The sequence below is a fragment of the Chelonoidis abingdonii genome, chromosome 7 (assembly GCF_003597395.2).
Source record: "Chelonoidis abingdonii isolate Lonesome George chromosome 7, CheloAbing_2.0, whole genome shotgun sequence".
Classification (NCBI taxonomy): domain Eukaryota; kingdom Metazoa; phylum Chordata; order Testudines; family Testudinidae; genus Chelonoidis; species Chelonoidis abingdonii.
In genome coordinates this window covers 46,612,988-46,636,891 of record NC_133775.1, presented here as the reverse complement: position 1 = coordinate 46,636,891, position 23,904 = coordinate 46,612,988, and the positions used below count along the sequence as shown (strand labels likewise).

General features: G+C 40.0%; 1 protein-coding gene across 4 annotated transcripts in view; it reads right to left on the bottom strand.

The window, feature by feature from the left end:
- Window positions 1-23,904, bottom strand: part of KCNT2 (potassium sodium-activated channel subfamily T member 2) — a 289,822-nt gene that overhangs the window by 225,846 nt on the left and 40,072 nt on the right. For all 4 annotated transcript variants that reach the window (XM_075067853.1, XM_075067855.1, XM_075067854.1 and 1 more), the window contains exon 2: window positions 4,024-4,103. In XM_075067853.1, coding sequence (XP_074923954.1) covers window positions 4,024-4,103 — 80 coding nt within the window. The remainder of the gene's footprint in view (window positions 1-4,023; window positions 4,104-23,904) is intronic.

Here is a 23,904-nt window from a genome sequence, read left to right as displayed (position 1 = left end):
AGAAGCTTACACTGACTTCAATGTGTGCTGAGAAGATTTCACAGATTTAAAAGCAACACTGAAGATTGATTGAGATGTGGATGTTGAAATTACTGCTTCAAGGCTGTAGGTTCAGAAAATATTTCTGCTATACAGAAATGTCCAGTTTTGATTGATCTGAGTGCAAATATAGTCTTACATATATGTTAAATACCATTTTTATTCACTTACTCAAGGTATACAGAAGAGTTACTGTCTATTTTGCATGGTAACATGATTGTTCTGAAGTACTTTAAGAATTTTTCATACAATACTTCTTGTTAGAATGTTTTTGTACTTTGACCTAATGATGGGCCTTACTCATGTTGAATAGTAATTTACACCATGAGTATTCCCACTTTAGTCAAGTAGAGCTCTATTGAGTGTGAGTAAGAGTATGAAAGCATGTCACCAAGTTTTACTAATATCATTTAGATATTTTAATTTGTACATTCAAGTGTGCAGATCTCAACAGAACTTGAGAGATACCAAATCATATTACATTCTCACGCATATCTTTAAGCATACATATTTAAGTAATTCCTAAATCATGCTCGTCATCTGATTACTTACTGGATATAGCAGTGCATTTACTTTATTAATGCTATGCAAAACTACTCAAGCTCCTGTGAGGCCACTTGACCCTCTGCGTCCACACATTTTCCCTTCCTTCAACACAAGAACAGTTTGGGCAAGGGAGTAGGACATGTCTGGACAAGGGGACCATATGATCTTCTCAAATCCTCCATAGTTTAGTGTCTGTGTGTGTGTCTCTTTCTCTCTCATATTATATATATATGCATTTTATGCAGTGTCATATGAGATCTTACATGTAAAATGAAACAAAATGTGTTTGTCTGTCACCAAAGTAACATTGATTTGAAATTGACTGACCAAAAAAACAAAGGAAAGTAAATATAAATGGCAGTGAATTGAGTTTGGGGGTTCACTTGAATGTGGAATTACTAAATTGGGAATAGTTGCAAACAGCATAAGGCCAAAAATAAAGAGCACAAAAGAGTTTAGAAACATGGATGGGTGGGTGTGAGAAAACAGTGGTATGTGGTGCTTGCGGGTGGGAAAAAGGGATTTAGACATCCAAGTCTGAAGTCTTTAGGTCTCTTTTTCAGAGCTGCACTAATCACAACGGTATTCCTAATATGGAGTCTGAGTTCACACATTCTGAATTCGCTCCATTTACTGATAATTTTCAGTTTTGATTTCAATGGAATTCAGTCGTGTAAGCGTGTGGACTCACCTCTGCGGCACCTCCTGCTGGTCTCTGTCAGGAATTAGCTCATCCAGCTTCTGGAGTGCCCTCTGCAGACCAGTGATCTGCCTTATCACTGCCCCCCCGCCCGTGTCCCTCCCAGGACCCTTTTCTCTGGGGTGCTGCCCCTCTGGCAGTAACCCCTCAGTCTCAGGGTCTTCCTACTCACTATCCCCACCTTGCCTCAGTGTAAGGCTACTGCCAGTCACCAACTAGCCCCCATTCCCTGGGACAGACTGCACTATATAAGCCACTCATCACTGGCAAGGGAGGTTTGGACCTGCTGCATCTGCCTACCCATGGGCTGCCCCCTGCAACACCAGTACCTATTTGGCCTTAGACTAGGCCAGCAGCCTGTGGGGGGAGGGTTCCAGATCAGAGCTCCCCAGCTCCTCTAGCCTTCCCCCAGCCCTGCTCCACCTCAGGTACCTGGGTACACTCCCCAGCAGCCAAGTCTCTCCCTCTCCAAAGGCAAAAGAGAGTGCTGAGTGCCTGGCTCCCAGCCTCTTGTATAGGGCCAGCTGAGGCCTGATTGGAGTGTGGCCCAGCTGTAGCTGCTTCCCCAATCAGCCTATTAGCTGCTTTCCCTTGCCACAGACCTCTCCCAGGGCTGTTTTAAGTCCTTCAGGGCAGGAGCAGGGTAAGCACCCCACTACAGGTACCTACTTACTTTTGAAAATCCCACTAGGTTCTTATCTGCATCACTACCTGCCTAAATACCTTTTAAAAATCTTGGTATCTTGCTGTTAATTGATTTATCTCATTAGACTGACCTAACATTTGGTAAAGCACCCCCATCCTTTCATGTATTTATTCCTGCTCTTGTATTTTTTACTTCATACATGTGATGAAGGGGGTTCTAGCCCACAAAGTTTATGCCCAAATAAATTTTTAATCTCTAAGGTGCCACAAGGAATCCTCATTTTTTTTTTTGCTGGTACAGACTAACACAGCTACCACTGAAAGCTTTTAAAAATCTGTTTGCAGTGATGGTGTAGCAGTGTTGTCCCAGGATATTAGTGAGACAAAGTAGATGAGGTAATATCTTTTTATTGGACCAACTTCTGTTGATGAAAGAGACAAGCTTTCGAGTTACATTGAGCTCTTCTCCAGGTCTGAGAGAGGTACTCAGAATGTCACAGCTAATTATAAAGTGGAACAGATTGTTTAGCATGAGGACGTTAACACATATTCTAAGGGACCACTTCATTTTAAATGTGTCTGTTATGCTAAACAATCTGTTCCACCTCGTATTTTGCTGTGACTCTCTGAGCTCTTCAAGTTTTGGAAAATTACTCAGTGTAGCTTGAACGCTTCTCTCTTTCACCAACAGAAGTTAGTCCAATAAAAAGTTATTACCTCAACCACCTTGTGTCTCTCTTTAAAAATCTGTCCACTTACCCCTTCTCTGCATAATGCAAGGGTGAAAATATTTTTTTATCTGTACCAAGCCCTGCACCCACCTGAGCTGTACTTAGGGTAAAATCCATTCCCCCATCTGCATAAAGCCACTGCAGTCTGGCTCTATATGGATAGAGGGCAAAAGGTAGTGACATCAACAATGGTAACACATGGGGCCAGGGTGTGCAGTTGCCTTCCTCACAGTTAAGGTACACACATCAGATTTTATTTCATTCAGACTGTTGCATGGGATTTGGGAATGACTGGATGAATGTAAAGGTAAATGTCATAGCCCCTGCCCATTGTGGCTGTGATGGCCTAAGCAGGTCTGGTTTGGAGACTCTTGCCACAAGATGTATGACTGCATCTTACATAGCTCTTCTGGCCACAGCTTCCTTCTGCAATTAGTGTGACCAGACAGCAAGTGTGAAAAATCAGGGTGGGGGGTAATAGGCACCTATATAAGAAAAAAACTGAAAATCAGGACATCGGGTCACCATACCTGCAATCCCTCTAGGTAGTGGGGGGAATCTTGCATTGGCCCTCCATCTCCTGGTTGAATTTGAGCTTTCATAGAGGCCATAAGTTAGTTATGGATACAGCATGATGGAAGCTCTTTGCATGGGGTGAATTTCTCCCCAGTCCACATTTGGTGTTAGTTAATTTTAAAAGCAGGGAAAAGATCACTGTTAGTTTTAAATGTGACATTCTGAGTGAAAAATAATCTAGGTCCCATTCAGCAAAGCAGTTAATGTGCTTTAGTGAATGTGGATAGCCAGCTGAATCAGGGCTGAAGAAAAAGATTACAAGGCAACTAACATTTGTTTGTATCTGAAATACACGTCCACATGTTCAGAAATGCCTTAGAAGCCAAGTTGCTCTTTCAGCTGGTCACCTTTCTAAATTATTTTTGCAGCCCAGATAGAGTTTGAAATTAATTTAAGAGGAATTTGATAAAATAAAACAGGTTGGAAGCCCACATGCCTCTGGAATTTTTCTTCTCCTTCAGAAAGCTACGTGATGACCCGTCCAAATGCACTGACATGTCAGATCCATGGAAACTAGTCCATCTGAAGACATTGCAAAAATAAAACCCAGTCAATAAATAGTTGTCCCCAACAAAATGAAAAAGAAAAAACAATACTAAATTGCTAATGTGTTTTGAGACTTCATCATGGAAATTCTGTTAAAAACAGAATCTGCTAATCTCCTATGGATGAAATCTTGGCTCCATTGAAGTCAGTGGAACTCCTGATATTGACTCTAATGGGGCCAAAATTACATCTCCTATATTTAACAAATGCATGTAACAGAAATTAATCAAAACTGCTTACTTGATCTTTGATTTTTGATGAAAAATAGCTTCAGTCTCTCTTTAAATGTATTTTCATTCATATAAAATTCAACTTGTACCCTGAAACAGAAAACAGAGTATTTCAATTAAATAGTCCATCTATTAAATGATATATATATGTACACTTGCACCACAAAATATCAGCATTTTCATGTGATTCCTCTTAACATCTCTTCTTAGCATAAAATTAGAGGAACATATTAAGAATTTTAAGTAAAACACACATTTAAACACTTGGAACATATTGATTAGAATAATTGGAAGTTAAATGCTAAAAAGACCTTATGTCATCTCATCTATCCTCTGTAAATGCAGGATTTGTTCCCTGCACTACTGAGCATAGTGTTTGGTCTGTTAGTGCTTTTAAAATCATAAGCACTAGAGTTTAATACTTCCCTTGAAAGACTATTCTGCAGTCTGAAAGATCTCTGTCAGGATCCATAATATTTAATATAAACTTCTCTTTTTCTTAGTTTAATTCCATTACTGTTGTTTACTATTATTGCTTTCAATAATTCCTTCTCATTTCTTTCTCGGTGTTTACATCTTTCAATTATCTTATAGTGGGTGCCTCATCCCCACCCTGTCCTCTCTAAACCATAATTTCAGCTGCTTACAGAGTCCTTCCTCTGTTTGTGGCACATAAAGGATTTTTTAAAAAAGGCCTTTTTCCCTCTCCTTCCCCTGGGAGAGGGAGAATCAGAGTAAAAGAAAAAGGCAAAGGTGATCAGTCTCTTAGGCAGTTTTTCAGTCTCTCCTTTGGGGTTTGGCTTCTCTGCAGGTATACTGTCCTTAATCAGGGGTAAGGTCTGCCTCCAGCCCCTCCTTTTGTTCACCCTGCTTGTTTTCCTCTTGCTGGTCTGTCCACATGGCCAGTGGTCTCTCAGGAATAACAGTTTTCTCCCTGGTCACCCCCACTTCCTGTGGAAGGCTTTCCCTTTTTAAGCTTCCTCCCTCCAGGCAGATCACGTCTCACAGATGTATCTCATTAGTGCTGGCTGAGCCCAGGAGGGCTCATATACTGCTGCCTCTCTGAGACCGAGGAAATTGCCCCTCACAACCTCACCCCTGCTGTCTTGGGATAGATAATCTCCATCTCTGATTTTCCATGGGGAAAAAAAATTGGCATTAACACAGTCCTTTCCTGTCTGGTGTTGCACTCTGAAACTATGGGGTTGTAGCACCAGGTACCATCGCATTACACATGGATTCACGTCTTTCATGGTATGGAGCCAGTAGAGGGGAGCATGATCTGTGATCAAGGAGAAGGGGCTACCTAGCAGGTAATACCTGAGAGAGTGCCTCCTTTTCAGGAATTGAGTAGGCCTAGTGCCTCCTTTTCAGTAATTGAGTAGGCCTTTTCTCTAAGGAATACCTTCCTAGTCAAGTATATAATTGGGTGGTGTTGCTCTTCAGCGTCTTCTGACAGCATGGCACTTACGCAGACATCTGAGGCATCTCTGTGCAGTATGAATTCACAAGAAAAATCAGGGCCGAAGAGCACAGGTGCCCAGCATAATTGTGCTTTCAGTTCATTGAAAGCTTCCTCCCTGTTCCAGTCCCACCAGATCTTCCTTGGGTGGTTAACCTTTAATTAGGTCTTTAAGGCAGGCTGAGACTGAGGTAAAACTGAGGCTAAACCTCCAGTAATAAATTGCCAGGCTGATAAAATACCTCATTTGCCTCTTCTTCCAGGGAATTGGGCATGGTATTAGGGTCTGTGCCTTGTCAATTACTAGTTTCATGAGGCTGCACCATACATACCCTAAACTGGATACCTGGGTCACAACTAGTTACATGTTGTGGGGCTGCTCCTAAGAACTGCATCTTGAAGGGTCTTTAACCTTGTCTCTCAGTGCTGCAAATGGTCTCCCCAGGTAAGACTATGAACAACAGTGTTATCTGTATAGGCCTCAGCATTCTGATGGTGCCACCTTTTTAGTAACCCTGGGAAAAACATGCCAGTTGCTTAGCTGGGGGACTCACGAGAGATTACATTGCTTTTTAATAAAAAAGTGCTTATCTTCATTACTGCTGTTACATTTTTAACAGGAGACATTTATCACTTGGTTGCTGTTATGCAAAATATACAATCTTCAGTGAGTTTTTTTTCAGGTAAGTAAATAAAGCAATATGAGCTATTAGATGAGGTACTTCCATTTAAAAAGGAACACTGTGTTACTGATCTCTTGACATGGTTTAAACTAATCTCACATCTTTTTGGAAAGAAAATTACCGTAGTCACTTACCATGAAATAATACATGCTAAAAGTAAGCAGTGATATCATAATGAAAAAGAGAATATGGAGGCTAATCACTTTCCTATCAACTGGCATTGAGTCTCTCTGATAGCCTGTCAGCAGCTGCCTAATTCTCCTTCCCTTTCCTTAGCAACCACTGCTCACAAGCAGATTGGGATTCCACAGTGTGATGGTTTCCATGGCAAAATGGATTACAAATGCAGCTCACTTGTACATTCAACTCTCTCTTTTTTTTAACTGAAGTGAAAACTACAAGTGAATTCTACATTTGCAGAAGCTGTAATTAAATTTAATAGCTAGATAGATAGATTGAGATATTATACATATACAATGCATCTAATACTCTTTGTTAACTTTGACTTAAGCCTACAGCAGAAAGAACAGTAGCACAGACTTCCACAGAGAGAGCCTTTGGTCTGGCATTAACTAGTTTATATAAAATAATTTTAAGACCGAATGAATGGTTTGGAGAGAAACCCATTTGTGTCATTTAGGGCAGAAACATTAGGGTGGAGTTTCATCCTTAGCTCTGCATTTCTTGTCTCTTCAGAATTTGAGGAGAGAACTGTCTGCTTAAATTTGTGTGGCATTCCTCTTATTTCATATTAAGAGATACCAATATTACATGTTAGTGCTTAATATATCATTTTAACTCTGAGAAGTACAATTGGAGAATGAATGGTTGGAGGTAAGGAATGGGAGCAACCATCTACAATACTGAAATGCTTAATATTAGAGAGAGAATCTACAGCTTTAGTGCATGCCTCTTACAATCACTGCAGTCTCTCCTGAGTTTACTCTTTCTTGCCTAGTAGTATCTGCTCTAGTTAACTTAGTCAGATGGTAAATACCCGTGATAAAAAAGACATACTTTTCTGGAAGAGCACATCAGAGAACACAATGACCCAGTCTTGCAATTCATGCTGGCATATTGCTTCTACACTATCAAAGGAAGTATAGCACCTTCTAAATCACCAACAAAACTTTTTAGCACCTGGCTTTTCCCTAGAAATCTTCCATTCAAGCACTGTCAGACTGAAACTGCTTAGCATAAGAAGTCTGATTATTACAGGAGTCATTGCTATTCATTTTATAGCTGTTTGTCTTTTTAAAATGAGAATCAAATCACTTACTTAATATTCTTGTCTTCTCCATAGTGCATAATGGAGTTTACTGTAGATGTTAATAGGCTCAGATTATTAAGTATAGTTTCTAAGGGAGTTTTAAATGAATGAGTGAGGCTCATATGGTGCATTTTTTGTAAGTCTTGTGCATTTATATAGCAGTAAAACATTTTTCTAAGACTTGTTTGTGCCTGGTGGTGTGACTTTATCAAAAATGAATGTATTCAGATCAAATGATGATAACATAATATGTACACACAACTTGTAAACCTACTGACCTCTGGAATGTATCTTTTCTGTACTATACTCACAAGTAAATAATACCAGCCAATTTTTAATCTCTCGCTTTTTCTGTTCTTGATAGAAAGTGAGAGAGAAATCATAGTTCTTTGCTCTCCTTATCAGAAAGTAATCTAAGGAGATAGTACAGTGCTATTTCTTTTTGTTAGAGATGGATTAATTCCAAGGCCAGAAGGGACCATTGTGATCCTCCAGTCTAACCTCCTGTATAACACAGGTAGCAGGACTTTCCCAAAGCATATCTTTTAGAAAAACAACTAATCTTGATTTAAAAATTAGACAAATTCAGACTGGGATGTCTTCAGCTTCCAGCCATTGGCTCATGTTATACCTTTCTCTGCTAGACTGAAGAGCCCATTATCAAATACTTGTTCCAGATGTAGGTACTTACAGACCATTCAAGCTACCCCCACTTTCTATTTATTAATCTAAATAGATAGAATCAAGGGGCTCAATAACTAAAAGGCATGTTTCCTATTCATTTTCGTGGCTCTTCTCTGAACCCTCTTCAATATTTCAACCTCCTCCTTGGGTTGTGGACATCAGAACTGGACACAGTATTCCAGCAGCAGTTGCACCCATGCCAAATACAGAGATAAAATAACCTCTGGACTCTTACTTAAGATTCTCCTGTTTATGCATCCAAGGATCTCATTTGCCCTTTTGGTCATAGCATCGCACTAGGAGCTCATGTTTAGCTGATTATCCACCCCAAACCCTAAATCTGTTTTACAGGCATATAAAGTATGTAAAAAAAAAAGAGCCAATTAAGATGCCATTCAATTAATCTCTCCTATTGCTATCTATGTCACAGATCTCAAATGCTCCATGGAAACCCTGGCTTTGTAAATTCAAGAACAAGTCTTACTTAGTATGACTTTTGATCCAATCTCCTATTTTCCCAGATACGTGATTATAGAATCATAGGACAGGAAGGGACCTTGAGAGGTCATCTAGCCAAGTCCCCTGCACTCATGGCAGGACTAAGTATTATCTAGACCATGCCTGACAGGTGTTTGTCTAACCTGCTCTTAAAAATCTCCACTGATGGAGATTCCACTACATCTCTAGGCACTCTGACACTCTTCCCACATAAACAAATTAAGTTCTTGCCTTTCTCAGGACACCACACTATAGCTCTCCAGTTAGTAGAATCCTTCAAAAGAGTAGAAGCTTTTTAAGTGCAACCGAAGTACAAGTATACATTGCACTCTACTAACTGATTCAGAATGTAATTGAAGCTGCCTATTTAACATGAGGCTAAGAAAAGTATAGCGGAAAAGTACCCACTTAAAGGTACTCTGCACTTCACGGTTCCTTCAATTGACTATAAATCTGTATTGCCAATCTGTCTGCAGTAGAAATTCCAGCTGTGTAATTGGAGTCACCTGAAATCTGCTAATGAAAATGTCCATAAACCACCTGTCCATAACTATTTAGAATGGCATTCTGCTGGTACAATTGCACTTTACCTTGTCAGAACAGGAAATCTATAAATTCTCTCTCCTCTGTTCATAGCAAAAGCTTTGGGTTAAAGTGATCCTTTCATAATTAATAACATCACAATAATTCTCTAAACATGCACAGTGAGAGTCTGAATGTGAATGGTTGTAGCCCAATTACCATTTCCTGACCTTGGGATCGATTCTACAACTGAAGTCAGGATGGAGATCAATTATATTCTTTTAAATTTTACTTCAGCTGCACCTATGAAAGGAGAGCCTATACACTTTATTTTGTGCACATATGAGAGTAGCCTCTCCTGTTCAGGAGATATGGACAAAATATCCCCTTGTTTTTAATCATTTAACCTTTTTAAAAAAATATGAAGCTTATTTGGTATTGGAACCTTTTGTAAACTGTTAAGTGGTTTTACTTGACATTTTCTTTACTGTTAGGATTGCAAAAATGTTGTGACTAATATTTAAAATGTCATAAGAATGCCTATACTGGCTCAGACCAAAGATATATCTAGCCCAGTATCCTGTCTTCTGACTGGCCAATGCCAGGTGCTTCTGAGAGAATGAATGGAACAGGTAGTCATCAAGTGATCCATCCCCTGTCACCCATTCCCAGCTTCTAGCAAACAGAGGCTAGGGACACCATCCCCTGCTCATCTTGGCTAATATCCTATCCTCCATGAACTTATCTTGTTGTTTTTTGAACCCTGTTATAGTCTTGGCCTTCACAAGGTAATCTGGTAAAAAGTTCTACAGTTTGACTGTGTGTTATGTGAAGTCCTTTCGTTTGTTTTAAACCTGCTGCCTATTAATTTCACTTGGTGACTCCTAGAGAAGGAGTAAAGGAGAAGGAGTAAATAACATTTCCTTATTTCCTTTATCTGCACTATTCATGATTTTATAGACTTCTATCATATCCCCCATAGTCATCTGTTTTCCTATCTGAAAAGTCCCAGTCTAATTTATTTCTCCTCATAGGGAAACTGTTCCATACCCCAAATCATTTTGTTGCCCTTTTCTGTACCTTTTCCAATTCCAATATTTCTTCTTAAAGATGAAGTGTACCATGGATTTAGATAAAGACAATATATTTTCCATCTTATTATCTATCCCTTTCCTAATGATTTCCAACATTCTGTTCCCTTTTTTGACTGTCGCTGAACATTGAGTGGATGTTTTCAGAGAACTCTCCACAATGACTCCAAGATCTCTTTCTTGGCTAGTAACAGCTAATTTAAAGCCCATCATATAGGTATAGTTGGGATTATATTTTCCAATGTGCATTACTTTGCATTTATCAACATTGAATTTCATCTGCTATTTTGTTGCCCGGTCACCCAGTTTAGTGAGATCCCTTTGTAACTCTTCACGGTTTGCTTTGAACTTAACTATCTTGAGTAGTTTTGTATCATCTGCAAATTTTGACACCTCACTGTTTACCCCTTTTTCCAGATCATTTTATGAATATGTTGAACAGTACTGCTCCCAGTAGAAACACCTGGAGGACACCACTATTTACTTCTCTACATTCTGAAAACTGACTATTTATTCCTACCCTTTGTTTCCTATCCTTGAACTAGTTACTGATCCATGAGCAGACCTTCCTTCTTATCTCATGACAGTTTACTTTGCTTAAGAGCCTTTGGTGAGGGACCTTGGGAAAGAGTATGCTATAACCACTGAATCACCCTTGTCCACATGCTTGTTGACCCTCTCAAAGAATTCTAATAGATTGATGAGGCATGATATCCCTTTACAAAAGCCATATGTTGACTCATCCTCAACAAATTATGTTCGTGTATGTGTCTGAATTTTGTCCTTTAATATAGTTTCAACCAGTTTGCCCAGTACTGAAGTTAGGCTTACTGGCCTGTAATTGCCAGGATCACCTCTGGAGCCTTTTTTAAAAATTGGTGTCACATTAGCTATCCTCCAGTCATCAGGTACAGAAGCTGATTTAATGATAGGTTACATGCCACAGTCTGTAGTTCTACAATTACACATTTGAGTTCTTTCAGAACTCTTGGGTGAATATCATCTGGTCCTGGTGTCTTATTATTGGTTAGTTAATCAATTTGTTTCAAAGCCTCTTCTAATGACACCTCAATCTGGGACAAGCCCTCAGATTCATGGATCAGGTTTGGACATCGCCCTCACATCTTCAACCATAAAGACTAATGCAAATAATTCATTTAGTTTCTCCACAATGGCCTTATCATCCTTGAGTTTTCTTTTTTTTTTTCACACTTCACTTGCCAGAGTTTATGCTCCTTTCTATTTTCCTCAATAGGATTTAACTTCCACTTTTTGAAGGATTCCTTTTTGCATCTCACTGCTTCTTTTACTTGTCTGTCTAGTTGGATTGCATGATATAGTTTTCTTGTTCTCTGTTTGAGCCTGTTTTATGGTGACAAAGGGAAAGGAGGATCGACTTTGCATGCTTTCTCAATCAAAAAGCTTCTGTCATCAGGAGCAGGGAGTAACCGTGTGTGTGTGTGTGACTGCTTAGCAAACCATTCTAAATATCATCCAGCATTTTGTGGGCAGTGTCCACACCTGGCAGATCCCCAAAGACACTGGAGGGGAGGAAGCACAGTTGGCCATATAGAGAGAGAGAGGCATTCTAAACTATGGAGGATTTGAGGAGACCATATGATCCCCTTGTCCAGACATGTCCTACTCCCCTGCCCAAACTGTTCTTGTGTTGAAGGAAAGGAAAATGTGTGGACACAGAGGGTCAAGTGGCCTCACAGGAGCCTGAGTAGTTCTGCATAGCATTAATAAAGTAAATGCAGAGAATTCTGATGGTCCCTATTTCTAGCTTTTTATATATAGTTATGTTACAGTGCATCTGTTTTACACATAATATAGCTATGTTAATAGTTGGATTTGCATGTTTTTCCTTTGTCTCCCTTCCTCCCCTTTTCTCACGGGGTACAAGGCATAAAAATGGAACTTAGTAGGAAACATTCTGGCCTGTCTGCTTACACAGTATAACAACATTAGGTCCACAACTTCAAACTTTCTTTCTTTGGTCCAGCTGCCCAAAATTCTGGTGTGAAACTTCACACCTTGACTAGCTGACCTCTTGGGAACCCAGTGCCCACCACATTTCCATGTGTTCTAGGGAGAGACAGGGAAGAGGAAAACACAATGGCAAGATCAATTGTTGCCTACTACTGACATTGCAGTAAAGGAAATGCCCACATCAGCTGCTTCCACTTCCTAAGCAGGACATCGTTGGGACTCTGGCTGCACAGAACTTAGGCATCTCACAGAACAGACAGAGTTCCTGCTCATGCTGAGTGAGAGCAGTCCCAAAATGATGGGAGTGTGCTCAGATCTGGGCCTGCCTGCACCCATTCATTGTAAAGATGAAATGCTGCTGCCCTCCTTGTGGCTGCCAGCTCCTCAGCTTAGTCATCCAGCCTTGGAGACTGATCAAGGGGAACTTCAGAGCACAGGCCCCACTACAGATCCTCTGGCAGCTTTTGGAGGTGGTCTGTATCAAAATATTAACCATTTCTTGCATCTGTCAGCTACCCAATATGCCATCAAACTAAACGACTTGTTTGAAATAAGACCTCATGCTTCACCAAATGTAAGCTCCACTAAATGCAGCTGAACTAAAACTAATATAGGGCTAGAAGAATCTTATGTATACAGTGATTTGTATTAGTTTTCTATTAATAAAACAAAGTCAAGTAAAATATTCAAGAGCCCTTCAGAACTGTGGGTGATCTGAATATTATACAGCATCTGGGTTACCTGTATCTGCATGTTTGGCTGCCAAAACGGTAGGATGTGTCTTAAGTATGCTATATAAAAATATGTTGTTCTGTAGAATAGCATGAGTAGAAATTAAACAGGTTTTAAATTGAGATCTGATGTTTACTTTTGCTTTATTGTCCTTAATGTTTCCTCTCATTATAGAAGGAAACATTTTGTTGAAATGGTGACTCAGAATTTTTCTTATGTCTGTGGATTATAAGGAAGATGTTGCAGAGCTGTTCCTGAATGACCTAACTATATTGCTTGTACTCTACTGACCTTACTGCTATAATTCTCCTTTGAAATGTTTCATGCACTGTAAAACCATGTAAGTAGTATGAATTGTCTGCTGTGGCTAACAGGATATCTCCAATTATTATAATACTGCTTATCTCCCAAAACTGGAAGGGACCTTGACAGGTCATTGAGTCCAGCCTCCACTAGCAGGACCAAGTACTGGTTTTTGCCCCAGATCCCTAAGTGGCCCCCTCAAGGATTGAACTCACAATGCTGGATTTAGTAGGCTAATGCTCAAACCACTAAGCTATCCCTCCCCCCAGTTTTTTCTAAATTACAAAATTGCTACTACAGTTTAATAAGTTTGACATTCTGATTTGGATTTAATCTATCCTGTAATGTAGACATGTTCTGACATCTTAATACTTAGAACAGAGGTTGGCAACCTTTCAGAAGTGGTGTGCCGAGTCTTGATTTATTCACTCCGATTTAAGGTTTCACGTGCCAGTAATACATTTTAACATTTTTAGAATTTTTAGAAGGTCTCTTTCTATAAGTCAATAATATGTAACTAAACTGTTGTTGTACGTAAAGTAAATAAGGTTTTTTAAATATTTAAGAAGTTTCATTTAAAATTAAATTAAAATGCAGAGCCCCCCTGTACTGGTGGGCAGGACCAGGCAGTTTGAGTGCCACTGAAAATCAGCTCGCATGCCGCCTTTGGCACATGTGCCATAGGTTGCCTACTCCTGATTTAGAAGATGCAAATGTGTAGGAGTGTTTTTTGTTTTGTTTTTGTTTTTTTATTTTAGTTTAAAAAAATTTGTTGATCTGCATTAGCAAGATCCCACACCTGCATCCATTCTAATTTCACTTACATTTTGGATACACAGGATCCAGGGCCTTGGTTTATATTTTAAATGATTAACCTTTTGCTGGTGGGTGTGCAGAAGGGTCAACTACAATAGGTGACACCAAGAGAAATTCTGGCTGATTCCACACTGCCACTGTAGAAGAGAGCGAAGCATTCATTCCCTTCCTTGCTTGGCCATTTCCACTGAAATGAGCTGTCAGCCAAGGACAGAATAGTAGCCAATTAACCATGAATAACCCTTGTGCATAGCAACACCATTAATGTGTCCCAGCAGGTGGTAGAGAGAGAATAAGGCTCCTCAATGCTTCTTCCTTAGTGGAAGAAACCCAAATGGCAGCAATAAAGATTCTGAGCAGGTTTTAGCAGATTGCACCAAAAAATTTTTGCATCTGCTACACTGAGAAAATGCTGGCCCCATTTGTCCTATAAAAAGACCAATTCTCTCTCTTCCTAATTAAATGTGCATGTGCCAGGTTGGCAAAACCATGGCAGCCTTCACTAGCTTATAAAGCTAGGGGTTTGTTTTTGTTTATGTATTTATTTATTTATTTGAGGATTTTATACAGTTCAAAGAGATGTTACAACAAATAATTAATGAGACAGTGTCATAAATCTTCTTGCAACTAACTGAGCTTAGTTAGTTATATAAAACTGCCTTTAAGAACCATACACAGGTACAGGATAGCGCTGCACTAAAATGACATGGTAAGATATGAAATATTAATTATTTATCTTCCAACATTTCTGTGCAGAAAAGAATTCTCTCCATTTCCCATGCATTTTAAAAGCTGGTTTAATTTCTTCTGTGAGGCAGAATGTTATCGAGTAATCACGCATTTTTTCCAATCAAATAATAACACTGGTTTCAATTCCATAATATCTTGGGTACATACTCAGAATCCTTCATGCTCTGGATTTAAAAAAAAAAGTTTCTATGGTCTTTATTGATTCTGTGCCTGTTGAACAAGTAAATGCCGAACCTCTCATTGGTCCAATAGTGCAGGAACAGGCCCTATAGTCTGTAAATCTTGTTCCCAGCACTTTTTAAGAAATTAATTAAAATTGAAATTTCTTTAACAAACCAATTCTACATACTGTAGAAGAATGAAAACTCTGAGTAGACTTATTTGTCGCACTGTAAATAAAGTAAACTTTTTTATTGAAAATATACATTTTGGAATAGTAAATTATTGCCTATTTTAAATTGTACGATGACGAATGTTGACACATACATTGCCAATTAATTATATATCCTATCCCAAGACAGAATTTTCTTTGTAAACTAAATATTATATTTAAACTACACAGGGAAGGAACAATTAGCATGTATTGCCAAATACTTTTTTGCCAAACTATTAAGAAATATTGCTTTAAATGACTCCAGCAGCTTTTTTCTTTTGAAAGTGCATTTATTACATGTGAAAACAGCCTTGCTGTTGATCTTAGAGACAGAAATCCTTCGATTTATTTATATAATATGTACAACACGGGCAGCTTCTGTGTAAATCCACCACACAGCCCATCTCAAGTATCTGAATCTAGACAGAAAAAAAAGCCTAGACTAGATTCATCTTTGTGTCATCTGTTTATGCCCATTCAGTCCTTGGCCTCTCTGCTAAAACTACAAAGGGTGACAGCTAGCAGGTATGGTAATTGGTTTTTTGTGATCTAGGTGAAGGGACTCAAACCATACTTATTTCACATCAAAGAACAATTCTCTGGTAACAAATGTTAGTCATTCTCCCCATGGGCTAGATGTGAACCAGAGTCCTCGTGGTGAAAGGCTTCATTAAAACGCCTGAGCTCTCCATCTCATTTTACACTTCATTTCCCTCTCTCCCCAACACACTATATTTTTAACTCTGCATTGACCTGGATTTCTTGGTACCTTGGTTCAAACTATTTTTCTGCACTAAGTTAGCAAATATTTATTTATCTGTTCAGGAGAAAGTTGTCCTCCTGCTGTGAAAAGGCAACACAAGCAGGTGCTGTGGAAGTACTAGAGATGCCTAAAGTACTCCTTTCTGTTTATGTACTGGCTGCCTTGGTGCTCAGGTCCCAAAATAGGGATGTGGATTCCATCTGTTGCCCCACCACAGTTAGGGAATCCCATGTCAGAAAAGCCATCCGTTATGGCCTGCACATTTCCCAGAGTCACTAGCCTTGATAGCAGCAGCTCAGTGATCGTGTTGGCTACTTGGATCACAGCCGCCCTCACAGTAGATCAGCTCACTCCAAATTGATTCCTGACTAACTGGTAGCTGTCTGGCATTGCAAGCCTCCAGGGGGCTATCGCCACTCACTTGTGAACTGTGAGGGCTGCTCTCATCTTGGTATTCTTGCGCTTCAGGGCAGGGGAAAGCAAGTCAAAGTTCCATGAAAGTGCCCTTATGCATGCAAAAGTTTCGCAGCCACTGCGAATCATCCAAGACCCACAACACTATGCGGTCTCACCAGTCTGTGCTTGTTTCCCAAGCCCAGAATCAGCATTCCATGGCATGAACCTGCCCCATTACTACCATGATGTTCAAATTGCCAACGCCCGTGCTTTGAGAGAAGTCTGTGTCTATGTCCTCATCACTCTTGTCACTGTGCTGCCATCGCCTCCTCGCCTGCTGTTGAAGTTTTCGGTGCTGCATATACTGCAGGATAATACGTGTGGTGTTTACAGTGCTAATAACTGCCGCGGGCTCCATGCTTGTCGTGGTATGGTGTCTGAATAGAAAAAAGGTGTGAAACGATTGTCTCGCGTTGCTCTCACGGAGGGAGGGGTGACTGATGACATGGCTTACAGGGTTAGCTTGCAGGGAATTAAAATCAACAAAAGGGGCAGGTTTTCATCAAGGAGAAACACACACAACTGTCACACTGAAGCCTGGCCAGTCATGAAACTGGTTTTCAAAGCTTCTGTGATGCGCAGTGCACCTTGCTGTGCTCTTCTAATCACAAACAGCTGAGTCAGCAAACAGCGCCAGAGACCTTTTAAACATCCACTTGCACATTCTACCACCATTCTGCACTTGCTCAGCCTATAGCTGAACTGCTCCTTACTACTGACCAGTCTTCATGAGACATGGGAGAAAGGAGTAGGCTGGGGTAGGTGCAATCACGTGATGCTGTCAGCTGGGAGAGCAGCCTGAGGCAAAAACCTCCAGCTCGCATGATATTCCAGGCAGGACTGAATTTCCATTAGACAAAACTTAAAGGAAAGAATGACCTGGAGTCACTTCCATTCATGTCCAGGCACCTGTGTCTGCCCAGGTGCCCCCGACCAACCTCACCAAGGTCAGCCAAGAGCACCCACGAGACGACGACGAGGGTTAACAGTCATGCTGCACCATCTGCCGCCGGCAAGGCAAGACAAGGCGATGCTGCTGTGTAGAAATGCAGTATCGCATCTGCCAGCAGCACCCAGGAGACATATGGTGACAGTGAGCTGAGCGAGCTCCATGCTTGCCGTGGTATGTCGTCTGCATGGGTAACCCAGGAAAAAAGGTGAGAAATGAGTGTTTGTTTGCCATTGCTTTCATGGAGGGAGGGAGAGAGGGAAGGAAGGGGGCCTGACAACATGTACCCAGAACCACCCGCGACAATGTTTTTTGCCCCATCAGGCATTAGGAGCCCAACCCAGAATTCCAATGGGTGATGGAGACTGTGGGAACTGTGGGATAGCTACCCACAGTGCAACACTCCTAGCCTTGGTACTGAAGACACGCTCCAGCAACTTAATGCGCTTAGTGGAGACACACACAATCGACTGTATCAAATCGATTTCTAAGGTCAGTACAGTACATGCAATATAGTTAGGTCATTCAGGAACAGCTGTGTAACATCTTCCATATAATCCACAGACATAAGAAAAGTTCTGAGTCACCATTTCAACAAAATGTTTCCTTCTATAATGAGAGGAAACATTAAGGACAATAAAGCAAAAGTAAACATCAGATCTTAATTTAAAACCTGTTTAATTTCCACTCATGCTATTCTACAGAACAACATATTTTCATAGTGTAGACATACCCTCAGTTTATTCCTAACCCCTGCTGCCCGTCAGATGCGGATTGAATTTAGCTATCTGCTGGTGTTTTGATGTTCATGGGAAGATCTAAAAGTCTTTCACCACATTTCCATCCTGCCCCAACCCCAATCCTGAGTCTGACTGTTACAACCTCTGGAGAAAGCTAGAGCAGTCACAAGGCTGTTGTAATTTGTTCCAGGTCATAATGGACCCCCAGAGATGTTACTAGTCAGGAGATCACTAAAGAGCTGAGTGCTGTGGCCCCACACTCTCTCTCATTCCCCCGAACAAACCCTCAGTACATTGCTATGTAGAAGTGAGGTGCCATAGAGCTAGTTAAACTGACTCTACCCTATCTGGGGATTCCCCCTCACCCTCCCAGCTCTTTAAACCATATTTGTAGTACCTTTGTGCCACTGAAGCCTGAACCCCAGCTTTTCCATTTTCTGTGACACACAATCTATTAACCTCAAATTTCAGTGAAGCACTTGGGTCCGTCTTACCCTCATTATCCTTCAGCGTTCCAGTTGGTTTCATACTGTGTCTGAAACTCCACCTTCTGCTCATCACTTTTTCTCCTCTCACACTCTGTTTTCCCATCTAACATTCAACCTTCCTTCTTTCCTCACACCTGCATTCCTGTACAGTCTCTATGAAATCTCATGGTATCATGGACTTCCTTTATTACACATTTTTTTTCTTAATGTTGTTGTCCTTTGCCAAAAATTATACTTCTTTCCTCATGCTCTCCCATATTTCTAACTCCCAATAACAATGCTACATTTGACCTGCCTTGTGTCTGTCCTCCACTTCCGTCTTTCTACCCCAGATCTTCCAAATTTCTTCAGAAATAAAATTAATAGTCTTCAATAGGAAATCATTCCTCCTCACTTTTTCCATCTCCTACTATTCCCATCTAAGATGTCACTTCTCCTACTCCAGTCTCCTCCCAAAACTTGTTCTTTTAGCCCCATCACACCATCTCCTTTTTTTCCTTCCGCCCCTTTCCAAGCTCAGTTTGTCTCTTCTAGATCCTTCCCTGCTAATATTTTTAAATAGATACTAATTTCTTTCATCTTGAAAACTTACTTTTGGCCCAATCTGCCTCTTCACCAAATGCCTTTCTAGTTAGTCTTCCTTCTGTAAAAAAAAAATCCTTGAGCAAATGATTCATGTTCTCATGACTTCCCTTCCTTCCCCAATGCCCCTTGTCCATTTATATATCTTTGTCTTTGACACTCCCTCCTCCTTCCCTTTCTTGAAATTCAGGCTTCTGTTACGAGGTGCTGTCCTGATTTTCCTCTTCCTTTGCCAACTGTTCCTTCATCATTCCCTTTTGGAGGCGTCTATGCCACTCTCTTAGAATCCCACATCACTTTATTCTTGACCTGTTGTGTGTTTCTACCTTCAGGTGCTGGATGAACTCATTCACCCCCATGGTCTCTACTATTGCATGTCTACCTGGACAATTCACAAATCTATTTCTGCACCCTTGATCTTTCACAGTAAGTCAAATCAGTATCTTCACTTCTCTCCATCTTTCTTGCTGTCTTGTCACCAACTCTAACTGTGTTAAAAACTGAATATATTACCTTCCTCCTAGGCACTCTTTTCACTGACAATTCTACCACCCTCCTTCTCACCAAAACCCATCCGTTTATTGTTGTCTCTGGCTCTTTCTTTCCACTCTCTCTTTCGCCCTCACCTCTCCTTGTGATCTGGGCTGTCAATATATCCTGTAGTTACTTCCTTAACACTATCTCTAAAAATCAGACTCTTCCCTCTACGAGCCCCACTGTTGATACTCAGTCCATGCCTTAACAAACACTATTTTGTTCTCAAGTATCAACCTATTAAAATGCCTATTTTTCTTCTCTTCTTGAATTTGTTTATTGGCTTTCATTCCACTTCCATTTAATGTCCAGAGTCATAGATTAAGTCCAGAATGGACCATTGTGATAATCTAGTCTCAGTTCCTGCATAATACAGGCCATATGACTTCCCTGTATTCATTCTTGCTTCATGTCCAATAACCATGATTGAGCTTGAACATATCTTTTAGGAAGGAAAAAACAATCTTTGAGTTAAAATATAGATTGCGAGTGCAGGGCTGCCCGGGGGTGGGGAGGGTCCAACTGGGGCAATTTGCCTCAGGTCCCGGGCCTGGCAGGAGCCCCACAAGAATATACTATTCTATGGTATTGCAACTTTTTTTTATGGAAGGGCCCCCCAAAATTGCTTTGCCCCAGGCCCCCTGAATCCTCTGGGCAGCCCTGTGCCAGTAATGAAGGATACACCACAACCCTTGGTAAACTTTTACAGTGATTAATTATTTCCACTGTTAAAAATGTATACCTTGTTTCTAGTTTTCTAGACGAAACAGCCCTCTATTTTCAAATTTCTGTTCCTTATGAAGGTACTTAGACTGTAATCAAGTCACCCCTTAACCTTCTGTATGATAAGTTAAATAGTGAGCTCCTTGACTCGCTCCCTGTAACGCACATTTTCCAATCCTTTAATCATTTCTGTGCTTTGATCTGAACCCTCTCCAGTTTATCAATATTGTTCTTGAATTGTGGACACCAGTTCTAGACACAATACTCCAGTAGTGATCACCAATGTCAAATACAGAGGTAACATAGCTTCCCTATTACTACTCTATATTCCCCTGTTAAGTACATCCTAGGGTTGCAGTAGCCTTTTTGGACACTGTCACACTGGGAATTCATATTCAACTGACTCTCCACCATGACTCCTGAGTCTTTTTCAGAGTCACCGCTCTTAAGGGTAGGTCACACTTACAGGATGTTGAACTCCATTCTTTGTTCTTTGGTCATACTGAAACACATTGTATTGGGGGAGTGAACTTATTTTTTCAGAAAGTGGAATATATAACCAGGTGCAAGCCATTTTATACTTGTTTCTGACCAACAGGGAAGAATTAGAAGCAAATCTGAAGGTGGAAGGCAATTTGGTTGAAAGTGATCATGAAATGATAGATTTTATTATTCTAAGGAAAGGAAGGAGTGACAGCAGCAGAATAAGGACAATGAAGTTCTAAAAAACAGACTTTTACAAACTCAGAAAAATGGAAGATAAGGTTCCATGGAGAAAATATCTAAGGGAAATAGGAATTCAGGAGAGCTGGCAGCCCATGGAGACTATCCAGAGAAAGGAGAATGCAGATGTTCATATTAATAAAAAAACTGCCTAACTATTTCTATGAAATAAATGAAAATGAGTGCTTAGCAGGCTGCAGATAATTCTAAAACCTATCAGTACCATTAGCTTTATTTATATTTTAATAATGCCAGATAGCCAAACTTTTTGATTCTACAACTTGTTTTTTGTTTTTTTTTCCCAGAAAGGACTTCATTAAAGCTTTGTTGATCATCAATTACATATGTACGTGCTTTATTATTGTATATTTTAGGAAGAGACTTTTTTTATTGCAAATATCCAACATAAAAAAAAGACATTAACATAGTCTACTTATCTTCTTATAATGATGCTTATGATACAGTATTTTTTCTGGCTTATAACCAATATTTTCTGTAATAGAAATTTGTTAGCATTACTTCTCTTTCATTAGATGGAATTATTGACTGGTGACATCAATGAGGTGGTTAGAACCCATCTATGCTGCAGTCATTGCAATCTAAAGGCTTCACAAAGAAAAGAACTGATGCTGTAACACAAAGATCATCTCTTTGTTCAGTTGTAAAGCAACCTCTTTCACAGTGGATTCAATGACTTCAATGCACTTAATTTATGAAAGTATAAAATTGTGAAGTGATTTAAAAATATGCAGAGAATTGATATTATAATGTTTCATAAACAGGAGGGGTATAATTGTTTAAGAACAAACAATATATCAGATTAGGAACTCCATTAAACAAAGGATAGTATTAGGCAATATAGCATAAAGATGATACAATTGATTTAGGGTTCACCCAGGGAACTTTTGCCACTTATTATATTTAATAATATTTGGAATTTTCAAAATAATGTAAGGGAGTTTTCACCCAACTCCTCCTGGATTTCAATGGGAATTAGGCACCTAATTCCCTTTCACTGTTTCAAAAATCCCAGCCTAAGTTTACAAATAACGTGCTCTCACAGAAACTAACAGGACAGTTAACACTGCAAAAGTGATGGTTTTATCCCTGAGAAATAATAGCTTTATTAAATGTTCAGTCATCACTAAGATACAAGTGTTTTATCAAGAACTAAGCATTCAAAAAATTGTCAATCCTCAATTGAAGCTTTATTAAGACATTAACTCTGTTTTTCTGCCAGGCATGAAAGGGTACCCAACAGTCAGTCTAAAGCAAGGAGTAAAAGCATAAGCTTATAATTTTAATCATGCTAATAATTTTTAAGAAAAATTATCTCAGCGCTTTTGTCTGTCACTTATAAACTCTTGTTACAATTTACCTCTGTCTTGCGTCATATGCTGAAGGTTCAAGTCCTGGAAAAGGTACAAATGTGGATCCGCAGGGAACTAGCTTTGGGGACATACTGGTTGTCTTCTCAGTGTTCTGCTGAAGTGATTCCAGATTGTTCCTTTAATTCAAATGTATGCCCAAAGTGTGAGAGTGCAGCAGTCTTCTCCATTATTTTTAGGAATGTTTTACTATGTAAGCCATTTAGTGGTTGATTTTTTGAATCTACTTTCTCTGTTACTGGTACCTTTGGCTCAAGGCTGCTTGACAGACTATTAGGGAAATTTTGATGAGGCAGGAAGACCAGTGTTCTGGTTAACATGATTATTTTACAGAGCTCTTCACAATTACCATAAATTGTCACAACATCTTGCTCTTCCTGTGTTCCTCTCTCTGTCTACTCTGTTAGAGAGTGTTTGCTTTGTGAACTGAGCTTTGCCTGGCTTTTATTTTATTTTGATGCACCAGACTGTAGTTGTGGTGCACTATGTCATTGGTTCACCAGTTTCATGGCTTGGCTGCCATAAATTAAACACAATAGTTGTACAGAGGTTGCTAAATCAAAAATGTGCCCATGGGTGGTTTTTGCCACTATGACCCATTAAAAAAGCTGTCTTTTTTTTTCCCCTCGGAGTTTATGAAATACAATAGATTTTTGTCATATTTGGTTTACAGATTTGCATTTCATTTGTAATTCTTGAATTAAAACAGAACTGTTTGAACTGCCATTCAATTCAGTACTGTTTCCTGAATGACACTACAAAACATGATTGTTTAAGATATTTAGAGTTTTCAGTTCTCGTAAGGACTTTGCTAGCAGAAAATTTTACTTTTGTGAAATGATCAGACCAGTAGAACACACGTCTTCCAAACATAGGATAGGATCTAGGAAATGATCAGCTCTATCAATGACTTCCTTCCCGGCCTTTGGTAACTTGCTAAACCTTTCTACTTTGGTTTCACCATCTGCAATATTGTGATAATACTTACCTACCTCATAGTGATGATGTGAGGATTAAATAGTGTGACAAAGTTCTTCCTCGGTGGGTCCTGCGCTTATTGGCAGATTTGTTCACCTCAATGATCTTCCCCTTTTGTGGAACCCACAGTCTGGGTCAGCTCCTCCTGTGTCTGATCAGGAGTTGGGAGGTTTGGGGGGAACCCGGGCCCGCCCTCTACTCCAGGTTCCAGCCCAGGGCCCTGTGGATTGCAGCTGTCTATAGTGTCTTCTGTAACAGCTGCATGACAGTTACAACTCCCTGAGCTACTTCCCCATGGCCTCCTCCAAACACCTTCTTTATCCTCACCACAGGACCTTCCTCCTGGTGTCTGATAACGCTTGTCCTCCTCAGTCCTCCAGCAGTACACTCT